Here is a 17,332-nt window from a genome sequence, read left to right on the forward strand (position 1 = left end):
CACTGTAAAGTTCTTGCAAACATTTGCTTGAGAATTGGTTTCAAAGTATGTATACATGCATGTATTACGTTTATATAGGAAAGGGATCTAATGTAAATGACTCAAGCACATATCTACATGGTGTGCGGGGTGGGCAGCTGCACCCCTAAATTTTTTATTTTTATCATTTTACCCCATACAAGATTTTAGTTTGTCCCCCACCCTTAAAATCAAGTAATTTTCACTCCCCCCCCACCCCCGCGCGAACCCCCATACTCTATCCAACAATCCAATAACCCATTGGATTTAATTCATTTGTAACTTAACAGGCCCAAGCCCAAAACTAACTCAAACCCCGAGGTCTCTGGTCGTGTCTTCTTCCTTCTCTCTCATTCGATTGGTCACTGTCACTTCTCCCGTGCTGCCGATTGCCGCCTCTGGCCCTCCAACAAGAGGACTCATTCAGTCCTTTTCTAAGTTCTCTTCTCCTTCATAACTTTTTCACTAGGTGAGTGATTGTCACTTTCTTTTCTTTTATTTACTTTTTATTTTTGTTTGGTTGATGAATGATGAATAAATGATGCTTTGGTTTGATTATCCATAAAAATAAAAAATGCACTTGCAACACTATGATGTTGATTATCTCTCTTTGACCTACAATTTATTTGTTATGTATATGCCAAAAGTGAATTAGAAAAACTTAATTGATTTTGAATTTTGTTTAGTTGTGTTTCTTGATTTATAATTCATTATTCCCTAAGATTAGGCTTCATTAGTTCATTTGACAATGTACTTCATTTTTAGACTTTTGAGTCATATAAAATTAGTCATTGAGTAAATAGAATTGTACTTTGATGTTGACTATCTTGCTAAATTTTTACAGTTATGGATAAATTCGTCAAGAGAGTCCCCAGTGGAGCGAGAACAACAATCAACTACTCCAAATTTACACAACCTTGAGAATTTACAACCTAGTATAAAGCAAGACAACGGAGTAAAAATGAAAGATCCTCTAGCCGATCCAGGGCTTCGACCAAGTATTTTAATGTTTTATCGAAATAATTAAAATGATATTTAAAGAGCTTATTTGCAAAAATTATCAACTGCTCCAACATAAATTTCCCCAAAAAAAAGGAAACGGTTTGCAGCATTCCAATCCTAATTGGCTCCCTGAATTTGGAAATTGGCTTGAGTCTAGCATATCAAAAGTTGTCGCATTTTGCTTGTGTTGCTGTCTTATGAAGCCTAATCTTGGAAAGTAAGGTGGTGATAGTTTTACCATCAATGGGTATTCAAATTGGAAGAGTTTAGTAAAGTATGTTAGTTGTCCAAATAGTTCACATAATGAAGTTTGACTAAATGTCAAGCATAAATGAAGCAAAAGCAACACATTGACGTTGCTATTTCCAAACAATAAGATCAAGCCAAAGAAGATTATCATATTCACTTGACGACAACAATAGAGGACAAATTTTCAAAACCAACCTTTTTCAGTTTTTATTTGTAAAAACCGACCGCTTTTGAAAATAATTACAAAAACCGACCTGTTTTCAGCCCAGCGCTGAAAACAGGTCGGTTTTTGTAAAAAGTTTTCCGAAACATCACGGGAGTTCAACTCCCGTGAAGTTTATCGAAAAATTAAACTTCAAGGGAGTTGAACTCCCGTGAAGTTTAATTTCTCCTTAAAACTCCACGGGAGTTCAACTCCCGTGGAATTTGCGCTCAATTTCAAAACTCTTAATGCTGTGACCTGAGCTTGAGGGAACCAAGGTTATATTTGAGGCCTCTAAATAAAAAATAAAAAATAAAATAAAAAAGGAGCTCCTTTCACCCCCAACTAACCGCCATCAACGAAAAGGCCCAGATTTCTCTCGATGCCAAAATCTCTTTTTCACCGCATTAAAATCAGTTTATGCAAGTAGGAGACAACTCAACTCAACTGAGCATGCAGGGAGCTCACCAAGAAGATCTGCGAGGAGACAAGAACGAAGAATAGGGTTCTTGACGGCGTAGCTGGGACCGCGGATCGTGTTGTGAGAACTCCTCAGCACTTTTTTGAGTTGGGGTTTTGTGATTTGGGGGTGAAAGGAGCGTGGCGTGAGGGGATGAGGATTGGGATTGAGGGGTACCCCCATTAAAGACCTTGAAGAATTGGGGAAAATTGGCATGTAACTCCACGGGAGTTGAACTCCTGTGGAGTTTTGAAGAATTTAATCTTCACGGGAGTTGAACTCCCGTGAAGTTTAAAAATATGGTAAACTTCACGGGAGTTGAACTCCCGTGAAGTCTCGTAAATTTTTTTACAGAAACCGATCTGGTTTCAGCGTCAGGACTGAAACTAGGTCGGTTTCTGCAAATAAGTGCAAAATAGGTCGTTTTTTGCAATTAAATCTCTAAAGGGGTTGGTTTTGAAAATTTGTCCCAACAATAGACCATAATCGATTTATCTTCTATCAAGGTTTGGTTTTTCAAGGCCATCATGAATCTGAGCACTCAAGTTCTAACAATCAAGGAAACTTTCTTAAGCTTATACATTTTGCTTCTAATCAAAATGTTGCTTTTAGTAATGTTTTGAAAAGAGCTCATGGAAATCTCAAACTAACATCGCCTAGCGTTCAAAAGGATATTGTCAGTGCAACTATCAATGAAACTACTTAATTATTATTAATGATCTTGGTTGCGATTTGTTTGCTATTTTAATTGATGAATTTCGTGATATATCAATAAAAAGCAAATGGTTGTTATGTTGCATTATGTGGATAAGGAAGGAGATGTCATTGAACGTTTCCTTAGGCATATTCATGTTTCCTCAATTGCAGCATTATCCCTCAAGACAGCGATTGAGCCTTTGCTTTCAAAACATGGACTAAGTTTATTAGGGGTGAGCACAAAACGGTGCAAACCGAATAAACCGACCGAATTTTGGTGGTTCGGTTCGGTTCGGTTTTAAATTTAGTTTGGTTTAATGCGGTTTATAAAAAAATATTCAGTTCGAAACCAAACCAATCGAAATCCTTTAGCATAGTTGTATAGGTTACTAAGGCGTAAACTAGCATTTGAACTCACAGTCACATGGGCTTAATGTAATAGGTAACTCACTAATTCTAATCAAGCTAGATATCTATTTCCGCTCATAATCCAATATGCAACCAACTTATTAGTTAATTAACTAACTAATAGAGTATATCTAAATAACTAACGAATAGAGTATATCTAAAAGACTAAAACAAACCCTACAACTTACAAGTCTTCAACTCCCATCTCTTTCTTTTCCAATGCGGCATGTCTCTTGCTCCCAATCACATACGTGACTTCCTTCATCTTTACAACTTTGCTCCTCCAGTGGCCTCTAATTTCCTTTGTTATCGTCGAGCTACCTAGTTGACATCTATCTTCAACTTAGGCTTCACCGTTCGTGGAGGTATATAACACAAACTCCTAATTTTTTATTTTCTAAGTTTACTTAAATATTTAGTTTTTCATTCACAGAGATGTAATCTTCTTTAGATCTGGCCTTTTTTTAATATTTTCTCTGTCAATTTTAATTTTTATAAATAGTTGTGTGCTTGATATTCTAAGCTACGTTGGTTTTAATTTAATTGTTGCATTTAATTTATAGGTTTCACTAAAGAATACTAATGCTAAAGCTGCTCAAAGCGATGCTAATGTCTCTTCTCGAAAGATCCAATCTAAAAGGAAACAGATAAAAAAGATTGAATGTGTGGGATCATTTCACTAGATTTAAGGATGAAAACGGCATCTTAAAAGCAAAATGTAAATACTATGAAAAAGAGTATTTTGCTGATGGGAAGAAAAATGGTATTACATCACTAAACAATCATATGGATACTTGTAAGAAGCACCCACACAATGCTGACACATGACAAAAATTGTTAAGCTTACAGGACTTTGGATCTCAAAGGAAAGGTAGTGAGAAGTTGGGGACTCTTGTTAACTAGATTCATGATGGAGCTATAAGAAAAGCTCCTAGTTACTTTAGAATCATTGATGAACTCTCATTTAAATTGGTAGAGGGTTTAGGATTTTAGTATTTCATGTCTACTGCATGCCCTAGATTTCACATTCTATCTCGTTAGACGATTCAAACGAATTGCTATGAGATTTATCTTGAGGAGAAAAAGAATTTAAAAAACTTGTCAAAAGCAACATGCCAGAAGGTTTGTCTTACTACTGACACATAGACTTTCATTTAAAATATTATTACATGTGTCTCACTGCACACTAGATAGATAGTGATTGGAAACTGAACAAAAAATTATAAATTTTTGCCCTATTTCTAGTCACAAGGGAGAGGACCTAGGACGAGCAGTAGAAAAGTGCTTAATTAATTGGGACATTGAGAATGTTTTCACTGTCACAGTTGACAATGCTAGCTCAAATGATACAACGATTACATACTTGAAGAAAAGGCTTAACAACTAGGGAGGCACAATGTTACAGGGAAGTATCTTCACATGCGACGCATTACTTATATTATAAATCTTGTAGTTAATGATGGACTTAAAGAGTTAGCACTTAGGAGACTCAGTTGCTTGTGTTTGTTCAACCGTTAGATATGCAAGGCAATCACCATCGATACTATCTAAATTTAAACATTGTATTGAACTAGAAAATCCTGAATTTAGTACATCTTTATGCGTTGATGTGTGTACCAAATGGAATTCCACGTTTTTCATGTTACACACAGTGTTTTCAATGCGCGAGGTGCAATGCAGGGCGCAAAGTCAGTTTACGCGTACATGTGCAAGGCGCAATGCGATGCGCGCGCCCGAGCGAAACGAGGCGCACTCTAGACCACAAAATTTTTGAAGATATACAACTATACAAGATGCATGAAAAAAATAAATATTTGTGAAATTTCACATAGAAAATGTCAAGGACTCAAGATAAAATATATACTACCGGATCACAAGATAAAGATTTAATCATTAAAGCAAATCAAGATGTCCATCAAAACAAAAAAACTAAGCAACTAGAACACTTCCAAAGTTCACTAACATCAAAGCAAAACAAGCAATCTAATTAAACAAAGCAAATAAGTAGCAAAATAATAGCATAATGATTCTAATCATCCTCATTAACATCATCATCATCCCCTTCTAAGGGTATATCCTCATCTTCAGTCTCCTCCTCATCATTAAACTCCTCTTCATCTTCTGACTCAGAAACTGGCTCCCTCCTCCTCGACGAAGAACCAATACCACTCGAAGACCCTCGAAACCTATTAGTCGATCTTAGATACATAGAATCATCTTCTTCAGCTCCAATCGCATCTCCTATGACACCATATGTAAGGTTGTCCTCGCCCTCAACCAAGTCATTCTCTGCATTCTCACCTTCACCGAACTGCCCTAACAACCATTCATTGCTTTCATCTATATCAGCCAACTTAATCGGATCAATAGAATCTCTGCAGTCATATCTCTCCTTCAAAGCTTAGTTGTACTTGCAGTAAACTAGATCTTGCAGCCTCTTATGATCCAATTTATTCCTTTTCTTGGTGTGTATCTGTAATTTATACAAATCAATCAAATCAATATCCATATCTCTAAGGGGATTAAATCTATTTTGTTCAATAAAATAAAACTAATCATATTTGCTCAAAAGTACTCCAATTTCTTTCACAGCCGGAGGAGCTACAAGTAAGGCTGAGGACTCTAACAGCAAGCTTCTGCAACTCTGGTGCTGATGCACCATAAGACTCCCACCAATCAACTGTCAATTTAAATAGACTGTGATTAGTAGTGTATTTCTTATAAAAAAATCTAGTCAATTGAGAGTTTATATTATGCATATTTACCTGGAGACTTCTTCTTTCTATTTCTCTTAGCTATCTCCATACCAAAAAGACCCCCAGCATGCCTGTATATATCCAACTGCCTATCAACCTTGTCTTGGTCTTGTGTGGGCACCATCTTCTCAATGACTTGATAAAGACCTCTCATAACTTCGTCATCCCCTTGGATGTTTGGATGGTCATAGAAAAATGCAGGATTGAGGTAATATCTTGCAGCATGCAAAGGCCGATGAAGATGATCCTGCCACCTCTTATCAATGATATCAAATACCTCAGAATATTTTGAAAGATCATCACCAAAGGCTTTAGCAATAGTCTCCTTAGCTCTATACATCGCCTCATAAATGTATCCCATAGCAGGCTTTTTGTCACCATCAACAAGTTTCAGAACACCAACAAGAGGAGTCGTCAGCTTGAGAATACGAACAATGTTGTTCCAGAAAGATGGCATATGAACTATCCTTTCAGCTGATTTGCCCTTTGAATCTCTTGCCCACTTACTTTGCCTCCATGTCTCCAAATTAAACATCTTTCTGAGGTTATTTTTCTGTCGATGGATGCTTGACAAAATCATAAATGATGTGGCAAATCGTGTCACCGTCGGTCTAAGAAGCTCTATGCCGTTAGTTTGACCTCTCATCAGCTTCAAAACCCACGCATGTGAGTAGATGAATCCAGTCAACTCCATAGCTCGACTCAAGGTTAGCTTCACTGATGGTAGTTTACCAATATCCTTGAGCATGAGATTAATACAATGAGCAGCACAATGAGTCCAATATAAATGAGGATACTCTTTTTCCAATTCCGCTCCTATAAATAAAAGAATAAAAAAAGATCAATATCAAAGCATCCTAACATAACATTAGCAAAGGATTCATAACCAAAATAAAATTTTGCCTGCATATTTGAGACTAGAATAGTTATCCGTGATGATCTGAACAACATTCTGAGGTCCTATGAGCTTAATCTGCTCACTAAGTATCTCAAACATTCTGTCACCCGTCTTGATCTCATCAGACGCATCAATAGATGAAAGAAACACCGTACCACGAGGAGAGTTCACAAGAAAATTGATCAATGTTCTCCCCTTTCTGTCACTCCAACCATCTGACATAAAAAAATAACCTTTGGTAGCCCACACCTCTTTATGAGGTTGTATCAGATCATCAGTGTATTTTTTCTCCTTCCTAAGCAAAGGCTCTCTCAAATGGTGTAATGTCGGAGGAGGCAAGTTAGGCCCAAAAGCCCCCACGGACTTTAACATGATTTTGAAAGATCTAAGACGAGCGGCATTAAAGGGAATGCCGGCTTGATACCACCACCGAGCTATGTCTTGATGCACTTTAGCCACTGCATCTTTGTTGAGGCTTTCTTCAATACACGATTGTCTCAACTTGCGCCTTCTTTCATCCTTGGCGACCTCAAGAGCGGGATCGAATGTAAGAAATGCATCCATCGGCCCCTTCCTCTTTGGGCCCGTGGAAGATCCCGCACTGTGCATGCCAACACTCCCTCTTCCTCTTGCCGTTACTGAAGATGACCTAGGAACCGCCGAGCCTTTTCCTCTCTCTCTATGTTCTTGTACTTGTTCATCTTCATCCTCCTCATCATCAATTTCCACCATGTTCTCATCTCCAAGTTTGGGGAGATATTCATCTATAGCTTGTTGTCTTTTAGCCATCTTTTGTCTTTCTTCATAATCTTTTAGCTCTTTGTTGTCTTTTAGCCATCTTTTGTCTTTCTTCATAATCTTTTAGCTCTTCAACCACATCGGGAGGGACTTTTTGACAAAGACTCACATTTTTGCGTTTTCTATCCGTCCCGATTAGATGCTCTTTTTGTCAGGATATGCCGCTATTTGTGATCTTGTTACAAAATATGCACTTATGTTTATTGGCATTCCCTTCATCAACTAATGAAGTATATTTCCATGTAGGATCTTGTCTTCTTCCACCACTCGCCGATGAAGACATATCTACACCAAAACACATATATACATTAAATTCATATTGCAATATTACATCACTATTCACTAGTTTTTTTTTTTTTTGACATAACGCATCACTAGTATTTTGAGATATACAAGATGAATGAAAAATTATTCAAACTTTCATACTAATATATTATATTCCATGACACTAACAACTATATTGCTAAATTTTGTTTTCCTTCTTTACAGGTTATAAATGGCGAATCAAGTTTTAACTTTCAAGTCAACTTGTAGCACTACAACTAGCTCAAATAGCAAGAATCAATACTCGCAGTCTCGCACAAGAAATCAAATAGTAGCACATTTTCAACAATTTTGACTGATATGTATTATGTTATGTAATATGTATTAATAAGAAGCAAATAGTACTAGCAATGTTCATAATTTCATGAATCTGCAATCTGCACATTTCAACAGTCATACATATGCACATTTAATTTAAGATAAGATAAATCTCCCCATAAATCTCTTTGTAAAATTGAAAATCATTAGCCTATAATTAATCAAGTGATCAAACATTAAGTAATCATAGCTTATTATTAATCAAAATAGTCCACAAATCACTTTAATAATTACCTAATATCAATTAAAAATCAGTTTACTTGCTTACTATCTCAATCATTAACAGTCAACTGAGAAGAAAAAAAAGAAAAAAAAGAAAAAAAAAGACAGAGAACAGATGAAAAACACAGCAAAAAAGAGAAAATAAAAATTGAAAAAAGTGAAAAACAGAGAAAGGGAAACAAAAACAGAGAAAGTGAACAGCAGCAGCAGCAAAAAAATAAAAAAAAAGACCGACGTTTCTCGTCGTGAGATGAAAGTTGAAAATAAATGAAAGAAAAGAAAAGAAAAGATGAAAGAAGAGAAAGGGAACAGATGAAAAACAAAAAAAAAGTGAAAAAAGAGAAAGGGAAGCAAAAATAAATGAAAACTTACCTTTGTTCGCCGAGCTCGCGGGTTCTCGTCGTCACCGAAATCGGCTTTTCCTGTTCGTCGCGGGTTCTCGTCGTCACCGAGCTCGCCGTCCCCTGTTCGTCGCCGGTTCTCGTCGTCACCGAGCTCCTCGTTCCCTGTTCGTCGCCACCGAACACGAAGAGAGACAACGAAGTGAAGAACCCTAGCTTAGATCTGTTTTGCCTTTTTTGGGTTTAAGTTTGAGTCGGGTTTCTACCCGTTTCTACCTGATATCCGCATTACATGAGGCCATTCGCCTTGAATTTCTGAGGCGATCGCCTTCCCAGAGGCGGTGAGGCGCTCGAAGGCGCACTCGGACGCGCGCTTGGGGCAAGTGAAGCGCCCCGCACCCCATGCGGGACGCTATTCCACCGCGCCGCACCGCCTTGCGCCCGAGGCGCGCGCCCGACACCGCCTTTGAAATCACTGGTTACACATTGCCCAAAAGTATGAAAAAGCTTTTGAGAGGTATGGTGATGAAGATCCTTTCTTTAGATATGAACTAAATTGTGGGCATGGAAATCATGGAATGTCGATGGAGGATGGTTGGGCTAATGTAAGAAGGTTGTGCAGTTTACTTGATGAATTTCACAAACTAACATTATGTGTATCTAGTTCTTATGTGTCCAGTAATTTCTTTCTTCAGGAGGTTGGTAATGTTGCTTGTAATTTAAACAACTGAAAATCTAGTGAAGATTTATCTTATGTCACAATTGCCAATAGAATGCAAGAGAAATACGATAAATATTGGGGAAGCTGGGAGAAGATGAACATGCTAATTTATATCGCAGCTCTTCTTGATCCTTGAAACAAGGAAGACTTTGTGACCTTTATGATTGAGCTTACATATGGTGAGCATGAAAGCAACGAGAATATCAAATTTATCAAAGATGTAGCATCTGCGTTGTATAATGAGTACAAAGATAAATATGGCGCTCAAATAGGTGCAAGTGGGCAATCAAGTTGTGTTTCTTTAAATAATATTGATAATGATAATGCAAAATCAGGTAACAGATGTAAGAAGTTGGTTTAAGAGATTGCCAGCTGCAAAGGAAGGTACATAAACTAAATCAAAGTTAGAAAGACTTCTAAGCGAAAGACGTTGAAGCTGATGAAAGAATTTTTGATATTCTAGCTTATTGGAAAGTAAATAGTACAAGGTTTCCAATCCTCTCTCGAATGTTTCGTGATGTATTAGATGTTCTTATCTCTACGGTGGCATGTGAGTCCGCCATTTAGTAATGATGGTCGAGTCCTCGACCCATTTAGGAGCTCATCGACCCCGAGAATGATGCTCCGCGCATTGGCTTCGAAATATTATGACTGTACCTAGATCAAACAAGATTCGTGTTGAAGAAGACTTGGATGCTCTTGAGAAGTTGGATATAGGTAAACTATATTTTCTAGATATATCTAAAGTAGCTTCATGTTTTTATTAATTTGCTATGTTTTATTTGTATTTCAGATTTGAGTAAGATAGCCATTGAGTCAACAATAACCGATATGTAATGGAGAATCATTGAAGAATATTGCAAAGGTAACAATTATTGTTTTATAATATATGAAGAATTGATTTAACATGCCATTACTATTGCAGATTCAGCTAGTTGAAAAGGCAGAGTAGTTGTTGATAGTGATGGTATGTGGATCTCTTAGAGCCGAAGAAATTATTAAGTTTGCGTTTTTAGTTGCTTGTTAGATACTTTACAAGGAATTTAGAGAGATATTCTTATTAAGTGGCTATTGTTTGATAGTATTTTATTCTCTGTTAAGGTGCTGCTATATAGGTACTTGATAATCACATTACTTTAATTGTCTCATATTATCCATACGTTTTTCTTATTTTTTTAATGGGCTCAGTGAGATGTAGTTGCAGTATTTTTGACGTTTTGTACGACTATAGGTAGAAGTTTTTTAGGGTCCAAAGTTCATTACATATCTAACTAATTAAATCCAAAACTGACAAACCGAACCGAACCGCACTGAACCAACTTTGATCGGTTCGGTTTGATTTTGAATCATAATCAGTTTGGTCTCAATTTGGCAAAATTTTGTCAAAACCGAACCGATTGACTGTTTGCTCACCCCTAAAGTTTATCATAGGTCAATGGTCAAGGTTATGATGCTAGCAGCATGCAAGGAGAATTTAATGGTCTCAAAACATTGATCATAAAGGAAAATGAGTGTGATTTCTATATTCGTTGCTTTGCGCATGCAAATCAACTTCAACTAGCACTTGTGAGCATCACAAAGCAACAAACTGAGATTGCTACAATGCTTAATAATATGGCTAATGTGGTTAGAGGTTTATGCAAGTGTGGAGATATTCTTCGAGAAAAGCAAATTAGCAAGACCTTACAAGGATTAAAAAGTGGTGAACTTTTAAGTGGAAGAGGTTTAAATCAAGAAACATCTCTTCACCAAGAAAGAAACATCTCTTCACCGAGCTAGAGATACTCATTGGGGGTCGCATTATGGGATGTTAGTTAGCTTGATCTTTATGTTCTCATCCATCATTGAGGTGCTTGATACTATTTTCAAAGATGGCACAATCTCAGAGCAAAAGGGACAAGCAAGTGCTTTGTTATACTTCATGCAATCTTTTGAGTTTACTCAACATACACATAATGAAAAATATATTAGGAGTTACACACGAGCTATGTTTAAGCCCTACAATGCAAAGATCAAGATATCAACAATGTTATTACTTTAGTTAAAGTAGTCAAGCAACAACTACAAATGATGAGATATGACATGCAGGAATCTTTGTCAAGTGAAGTTCTTTTTATTTTGTGAAAAACATGATATTCATATCCCAAACATGAATGATATGTTTGTACTTTGTAGACAACCAGGTCATGATATTGAGAAAGAGAAATTTACGCCATTTGCGTGTTGAAGTTTTCCATCAAGTGATAGACAAGTAACTTCAATAGCTTAACAATTGCTTTATGAAGGCTAACACTGAGTTACATACTTGTATTGCTAGCTTGAATCTATGGAGTTATTTTCTGTTTTGATAAGCAAAGTTTGATTCACTTTGTTGGGTTTTATCTATCAGAGTTTCATCTAGTAAATCTTATAATTCTTGATAATCAACTTGAGAATTATATCCTTGATGTACGTTTGGAATACTTAATTCTCAAATCTAAAGACAGTGGTGATCTTTCCAAAATGTTGGTGGAGACAAAAAAAATGTATAACCTTTGGTGTATTTGCTTGTGAAGTTAGCTTTGATCTTACCGATTGCGACTGCAACTAAGGAGCCAGCTTATTCTGCAATGAAGATTGTGAAAAATCGTATGCATAGCCATACTAAGAATAAATGGATGAATGTTTGTCTTGTTACATGCAACATTCTAACATATACAGAAAGAGATGTGTTTGATAGTTTTGACACTGAAAGTCTCATGCAACACTTTCAAGAATTTTGTTGTAAAGCAATTGTGGAAGTATACATCAATATGTCCTTAATATTTTGTTGTAAAGCAAATTGTTGTATGCTTTTTATGTCTTTTGATATATACATTTAAAGGACAATCTTTTATCAACTACTTAAGGCATCAAGAATTTGTTTTATGAATTTGATCTTGATATATATTTATTTCTGTTACACAATAAATATGTTAGAATATAATTGCAACATCAGATTTTGTTTAAACTAGCAAGTATCCATTTTTTATTTCATTAGTGAAAATAAATTATTAATGAAAATACTCATTTTTGTTTATCTATCACATTGCCGACAAAACATGATGCAATATAGCCGATAAAGTGTATTGAGTGCATTTCCATTAGGTACTATATTTTAATAATTTATATTTTTATTGTCAGATAAATAGGTACTTGTCATTAATTTTCTGGATCCGCCACTGAAAGAACCCCTGTCGGCACTTATGGATTATTAAGCCATGTGAAGAGATGGTGTACTTTCAAGAGGTGTTTCATGCATTTTTTAAGGCGGTAGGGAGTGGAGTTAGTCTGGGATTTGGATAGTAATACTTTAGTTAAGCATTCTTCACAGTAAGAATAATGGTAAAGGGAATTATTAGATACTTACTCTGTGGATGTGCGTAGTAATTCGTACACCATGTCTGTCTGTATAAAAAGGTCAAAGTAGGCATTACTGTAATTCTAGGAAAAGCATGTTCTAATTTAGTAATTGACGTGTAAAACGTGGTTTACCTGTAAAACATTAGGTAAGTTGAGGCGTTGAGCAAGTTGAGTAGCAATTGTTGACTTACCAGCACATGCAGTTCCACATACCAAAATAACCAGTGGCACTCTTTGGTGATGAAATCTAATTAGTATTAAACGAAACAACCATTAGAACAAGTTGGATATTGGACAACATTGAAATCTTCCTTTCTTAAATGAATATATGCATAAACATTCATATGAAAAGACAAAACTATTTTAATATTGATTGAAGCAATTTAAGGAAATATTGACTAAAACAATTTGATAATTTTTATATCAATTAAGCTTTCAATGAGCTGGAGCAAAGCCGAGAGCTTCTAAAGCCCATCTCTAATCAAGAGCCTTGAGAAGCAAAGGAACGATTTCAAGGAATCATATTGCTATTGTATTTGATAGTTTGTTACCATTCTTGGACTCATATTGCTCGTACATCACATTTTATGAACCCCAAACAAGTTCATATACAATTGTTCTTCTTCATATCCTCGTCCTTTTCTCGTATTAAAGTTTAATCCCTTCAAGAGATACTGTACGTCAAAGTACCTTTTGTCTAAATCCTAACAATTTTCCCATGCACCTTTCGTAGTTTATTCCTTTCCTTCCTCCTTTTTCCTTTTCTCAGTACTGTACCAATTTGTAGAAATTCTTCAAAGCAGTGAATTACAGTTTTTTTATGTCCGAGAATTTAACCTTCAATCCATAATTTTTATGTGCATGGTGCATTAATCATTTAAGCAAGCACCAGAAAGATGAGAGAAACATAATGATCTGTCAAGGCCATTGCACTGTCATAGGGAAAAGGGTACAACCAACATTATCTATTGCTAAAAGATTGCATCCAAACACTTAAGGGAGGGAGGGAGGGAGGGAGAGGAAAAGAGGTCACCTGGTCATCATTTTATAACGATTTATGTATTCTTCTCCATAGCCTCGTCTCTCCATAAGCTGCAAGAGGAGTCTGCAAATAAGTATGTAATAAAATAATGCTAACTATCTTATAATTATCAATTCATTGACATAACGACGACCACTTTATAGCTTGATGCATATTTTGACTGATCTCATCTTTTTTGCAACATTTTAATCTTAACCACTAGGATTTGATCAACCACTACAATATCTGATTTGGATCAAATTCTTTGTGCCCAGGAATCTAGCAAAATTTCCAAGAAATTACCACCCAAGCAAGAGTTTATCAATAGAACTCCTAAACAATGATGGGTCATGGCTTGGATTGACCCATAAAGTTTGCCCCACATATATGGGATAAAGATTGTCTGTTAAGAAGGTTACGGTTAAATGCAGCAAAATATTCAGATCAATTAACAGCATTTTAAATCCCATGGTCAATTTTAACTGGAAATGTCAATATTCTCTTGGTGTTAACTGAGGTAAAGCAACGTTCTTGTCTACCAACAAATAGGCTATCTAGGTCTTATAGCAAGCTGTTCTATTGATGATTGCATGCATCAACACATTAAAGGCAAGACCAACTAACCAGTTGTTTATAGACATCTAATCATCCTAGAGCATTCCCAATTTGAAGTGGCATTCCATGGTTAAACTAATTTGGTGGAGAAAAGGTGGAGAACAACATCAATGATGAAAACAATAATTCTGAAACATTAGAAGGTGTTCGCTGCAGATCATTATTATGGTACCTAGAAGAAATGAAAAGATTACGAGATTATTTCCAAATTTCCAAAGTCATTAGACTAATTGGTCAGAAGCAGATGGTAGTCCTGTATTCCCAGATGCAAACATTGTTTGCTTACATACTCAGGAGTAAGATATAAAAAAGATTACTTATTGGTGAAGGTGCTGAACTGCTAATATCTGTCTGAATTCTTAAGACATTCTTATATAAGTAAAGAGAAGACACATAAAATTTCTTCAAAGAATAATAAGTAAGAAAGGATATAAAATATTTGTGTTGCAACAAATACGTAAGGTTTCCTGGTTTTCACGAAACAGTATAACCGACAGGCGACAGTAAATGTGTAAGAAAAGATGCCAGTTGACATTTTAGTTTATTTGCATTTCTCATCCTCCCTCCACTCTCAGGCCCCTAACTTTATCTAAAGTTGAAAGCAATAACCTATGACAAGTCAATCGTCTTTTCCCTTATTCCAGACTTCATGTAATATAATAAAAATGCAAAAGCTTAAGCTGCATGACTAGTAAATGTAGGTTTCTATACCCAATAACAAATCTGCAAACATGGAAAGCTCCTATTGCTCATTATTTCCCAGGCTAAGCATCCAACATCGAGTAGAGGTTGATGTCAAGTTGGCAGCAGGTCATAAAATTTGTCTAGTCTTGCAGGGGGACTTGTTCTGCATAACCATCCCTATTCTTACTCCTACCAGAAGATACAGATGGTCATCATATCCACCCACAAAGACCCACTACCGCCATCCACCCAACACCCACCACCCCAAAGAAAAAGGAAAAAAAGGAAAGAAAGAAGAAGTCAACTTAAGCTGGCTGGAAACACACATGCACAGGAGAGTAGACAACCTAAGTTTTTGGAAGAGACATACAAGAAGACGTATCTGCACAAATAGGCAATAGATAGGTAAAGTTAAATATTAACAATTAGGAAGAACCAACAGCCTGACGAAAAAGTTGGAATACAGTTTCTTTTCAGAACTTATTTTTGGTAGTAACATACCTTAAACAGATTAGCTTCCAAGTCAGCCTGTGAACTGCCAAAAAGATAAAAGAACACTATAGTTAATCACTTCATTATCAGCAAGGAATATATTCATACAGTTGAAACTAGATTACAACAACTCAACAGAGAGGAGAAACAAGGAGGTTGGAGAAGTGATAAGATATATTCCATTTAAGTTATTCTACAGGCAAGCTCCTACGCTGCATTAGATACAAAAATCTCCATGACGAGAAGCTTCAACTAGACAAGCCTCAAACTCACTTTTAAGAAGCCTATCTGAAACTATACAATTATCTGATTTTTTTCACAGTTCATCCGTTTTTACCATAAAGCGGGAATGAGAAAATTCCATAAGATGTTGATGAATCTGTGAGCATATGGGCACATCGACATAACATTAACAAAATGCTATAACATATATGAAACATATATCTTCGCTTAAGTGAAGATATCGCTGAGAATACAATCTAAATGGGAGTACGATACAGTACTATGAGGTAAGAGGTCATATGACATCGCAATTCAAGCAACAAGGAAAAGGGTGAGTTGAGTGCAGATAACATACACATCGAGCAGGCTGTTGTCTATAAGCAGCTTCTTCAGTTCCAATGCAATTTTGATCGCAACGTGATTCGGAATCTAAAATAACCAGTTCAAGGGCAGTTGGTCAATGAGCACACGAATGCATCTTTCTTTAGAAAACAAATTTAAAAAATAAAAATAAAAAAAGAGCATGATACCTTTGTAACAGTGAGCATCCTGCTGAGGAGAAACCTAGAAAGGACATAGTAATGATCCGCATTGTCCCCGAGCCAAACCTTGACCTAAATCGAAACCCCTGGTGATGATCTCACTGACCCTAACGAAATAAATAAATGGAAGCATAAATCAAAAATAAAGGAAATCACTGACCTTAACGAAATCGTATTTGGAGGAGGCGTTTCGGCTGGAGGATCGTTGGATTGAAGAGGAGGAAGAGGAGGAGGAAGAATCGGCCTTTTTCTTGTTCTCGTCGGATTCCTTGCCTTTGCCCGCGTGATCGCTGACGATGATTTCACTGTCGGTGATCGCCGTCATCGCAACAGCCGTTAGGTTCGGTGATTGAGTTGGGATGATGAAGAATTCCGAGTTCGCAACGAAAATTTTCGAGTTTTCTGGAGATTTAATCGGTAAAATTTTGGGTTTTCCCCCTCGGAGGTTGAGGAAATAATTAATGGAAAAATTCTGAAAATATACCACATCTGCTAAATATTTGGCAAAATCGACCATTTTGCTAAATATTTAGTAAAATCGACCTCTTTTTGGCCTGTTGGCCAAAAAGATGTCGATTTTGAAAACATACGGGACTACTAGTCCCGTATGTTTTCAACACAGTAATTACAGATTAGAAAATATACGGGACTACTAGTCCCGTATGTTTTCTGTCATGGTTTTGGTGGCTCACGAAAGTGTACGGGACTACTAGTCTCGTACATTTGGCAGAGCCAATTTCCCTTGCAACTAAATATACGGGACTAGTAGTCCCGCACAATTTACAGAGGTAATTTGCCTCGGCCATCAAATATACGGGACTACTAGTCCCGTATATTTTGCAGAGGCAACTTGCCTCTGCCCAGCAAACATACGGGACTAGTAGTCCCGTATCTAGTCCCGTATATTTTGCAGAGGCAACTTGCCTCTGCCCAGCAAACATACGGGACTAGTAGTCCCGTAT

General features: G+C 36.5%; 2 protein-coding genes across 4 annotated transcripts in view; both read right to left on the bottom strand.

The window, feature by feature from the left end:
* Positions 1-16,836, bottom strand: part of LOC109835716 — a 29,186-nt gene extending 12,350 nt beyond the window's left edge. Inside the window, exons 1-8 of one of the 3 annotated variants that reach the window (XM_020403722.1) lie at positions 16,531-16,836; positions 16,359-16,442; positions 16,184-16,257; positions 15,616-15,649; positions 13,828-13,886; positions 12,927-13,041; positions 12,802-12,839; positions 11,985-12,017 (exon numbers count right to left, since the gene is read on the bottom strand). In XM_020403722.1, the coding sequence (XP_020259311.1) occupies positions 11,985-12,017; positions 12,802-12,839; positions 12,927-13,041; positions 13,828-13,886; positions 15,616-15,649; positions 16,184-16,257; positions 16,359-16,442; positions 16,531-16,695 (602 nt within the window). In that variant the 5' untranslated portion in view covers positions 16,696-16,836. Of the gene's footprint in view, positions 1-11,984; positions 12,018-12,801; positions 12,840-12,926; positions 13,042-13,827; positions 13,887-15,141; positions 15,199-15,615; positions 15,650-16,183; positions 16,258-16,358; positions 16,443-16,530 lie in introns of those variants that run through there. The other 2 variants (XM_020403723.1, XM_020403724.1) reach the window with 2 other exon arrangements.
* On the bottom strand, positions 6,650-7,978 carry LOC109835717. Its single transcript, XM_020403725.1, has 2 exons — positions 7,548-7,978; positions 6,650-7,498 (listed from the first exon to the last, which is right to left on the bottom strand). Exon 2 carries the CDS (start codon positions 7,476-7,478, stop codon positions 6,672-6,674), a length of 807 nt encoding a protein of 268 aa, XP_020259314.1. The 5' UTR covers positions 7,479-7,498; positions 7,548-7,978; the 3' UTR covers positions 6,650-6,671.

The sequence above is a fragment of the Asparagus officinalis genome, chromosome 3, assembly GCF_001876935.1.
Source record: "Asparagus officinalis chromosome 3, Aspof.V1, whole genome shotgun sequence".
NCBI classification, from domain to species: domain Eukaryota; kingdom Viridiplantae; phylum Streptophyta; class Magnoliopsida; order Asparagales; family Asparagaceae; genus Asparagus; species Asparagus officinalis.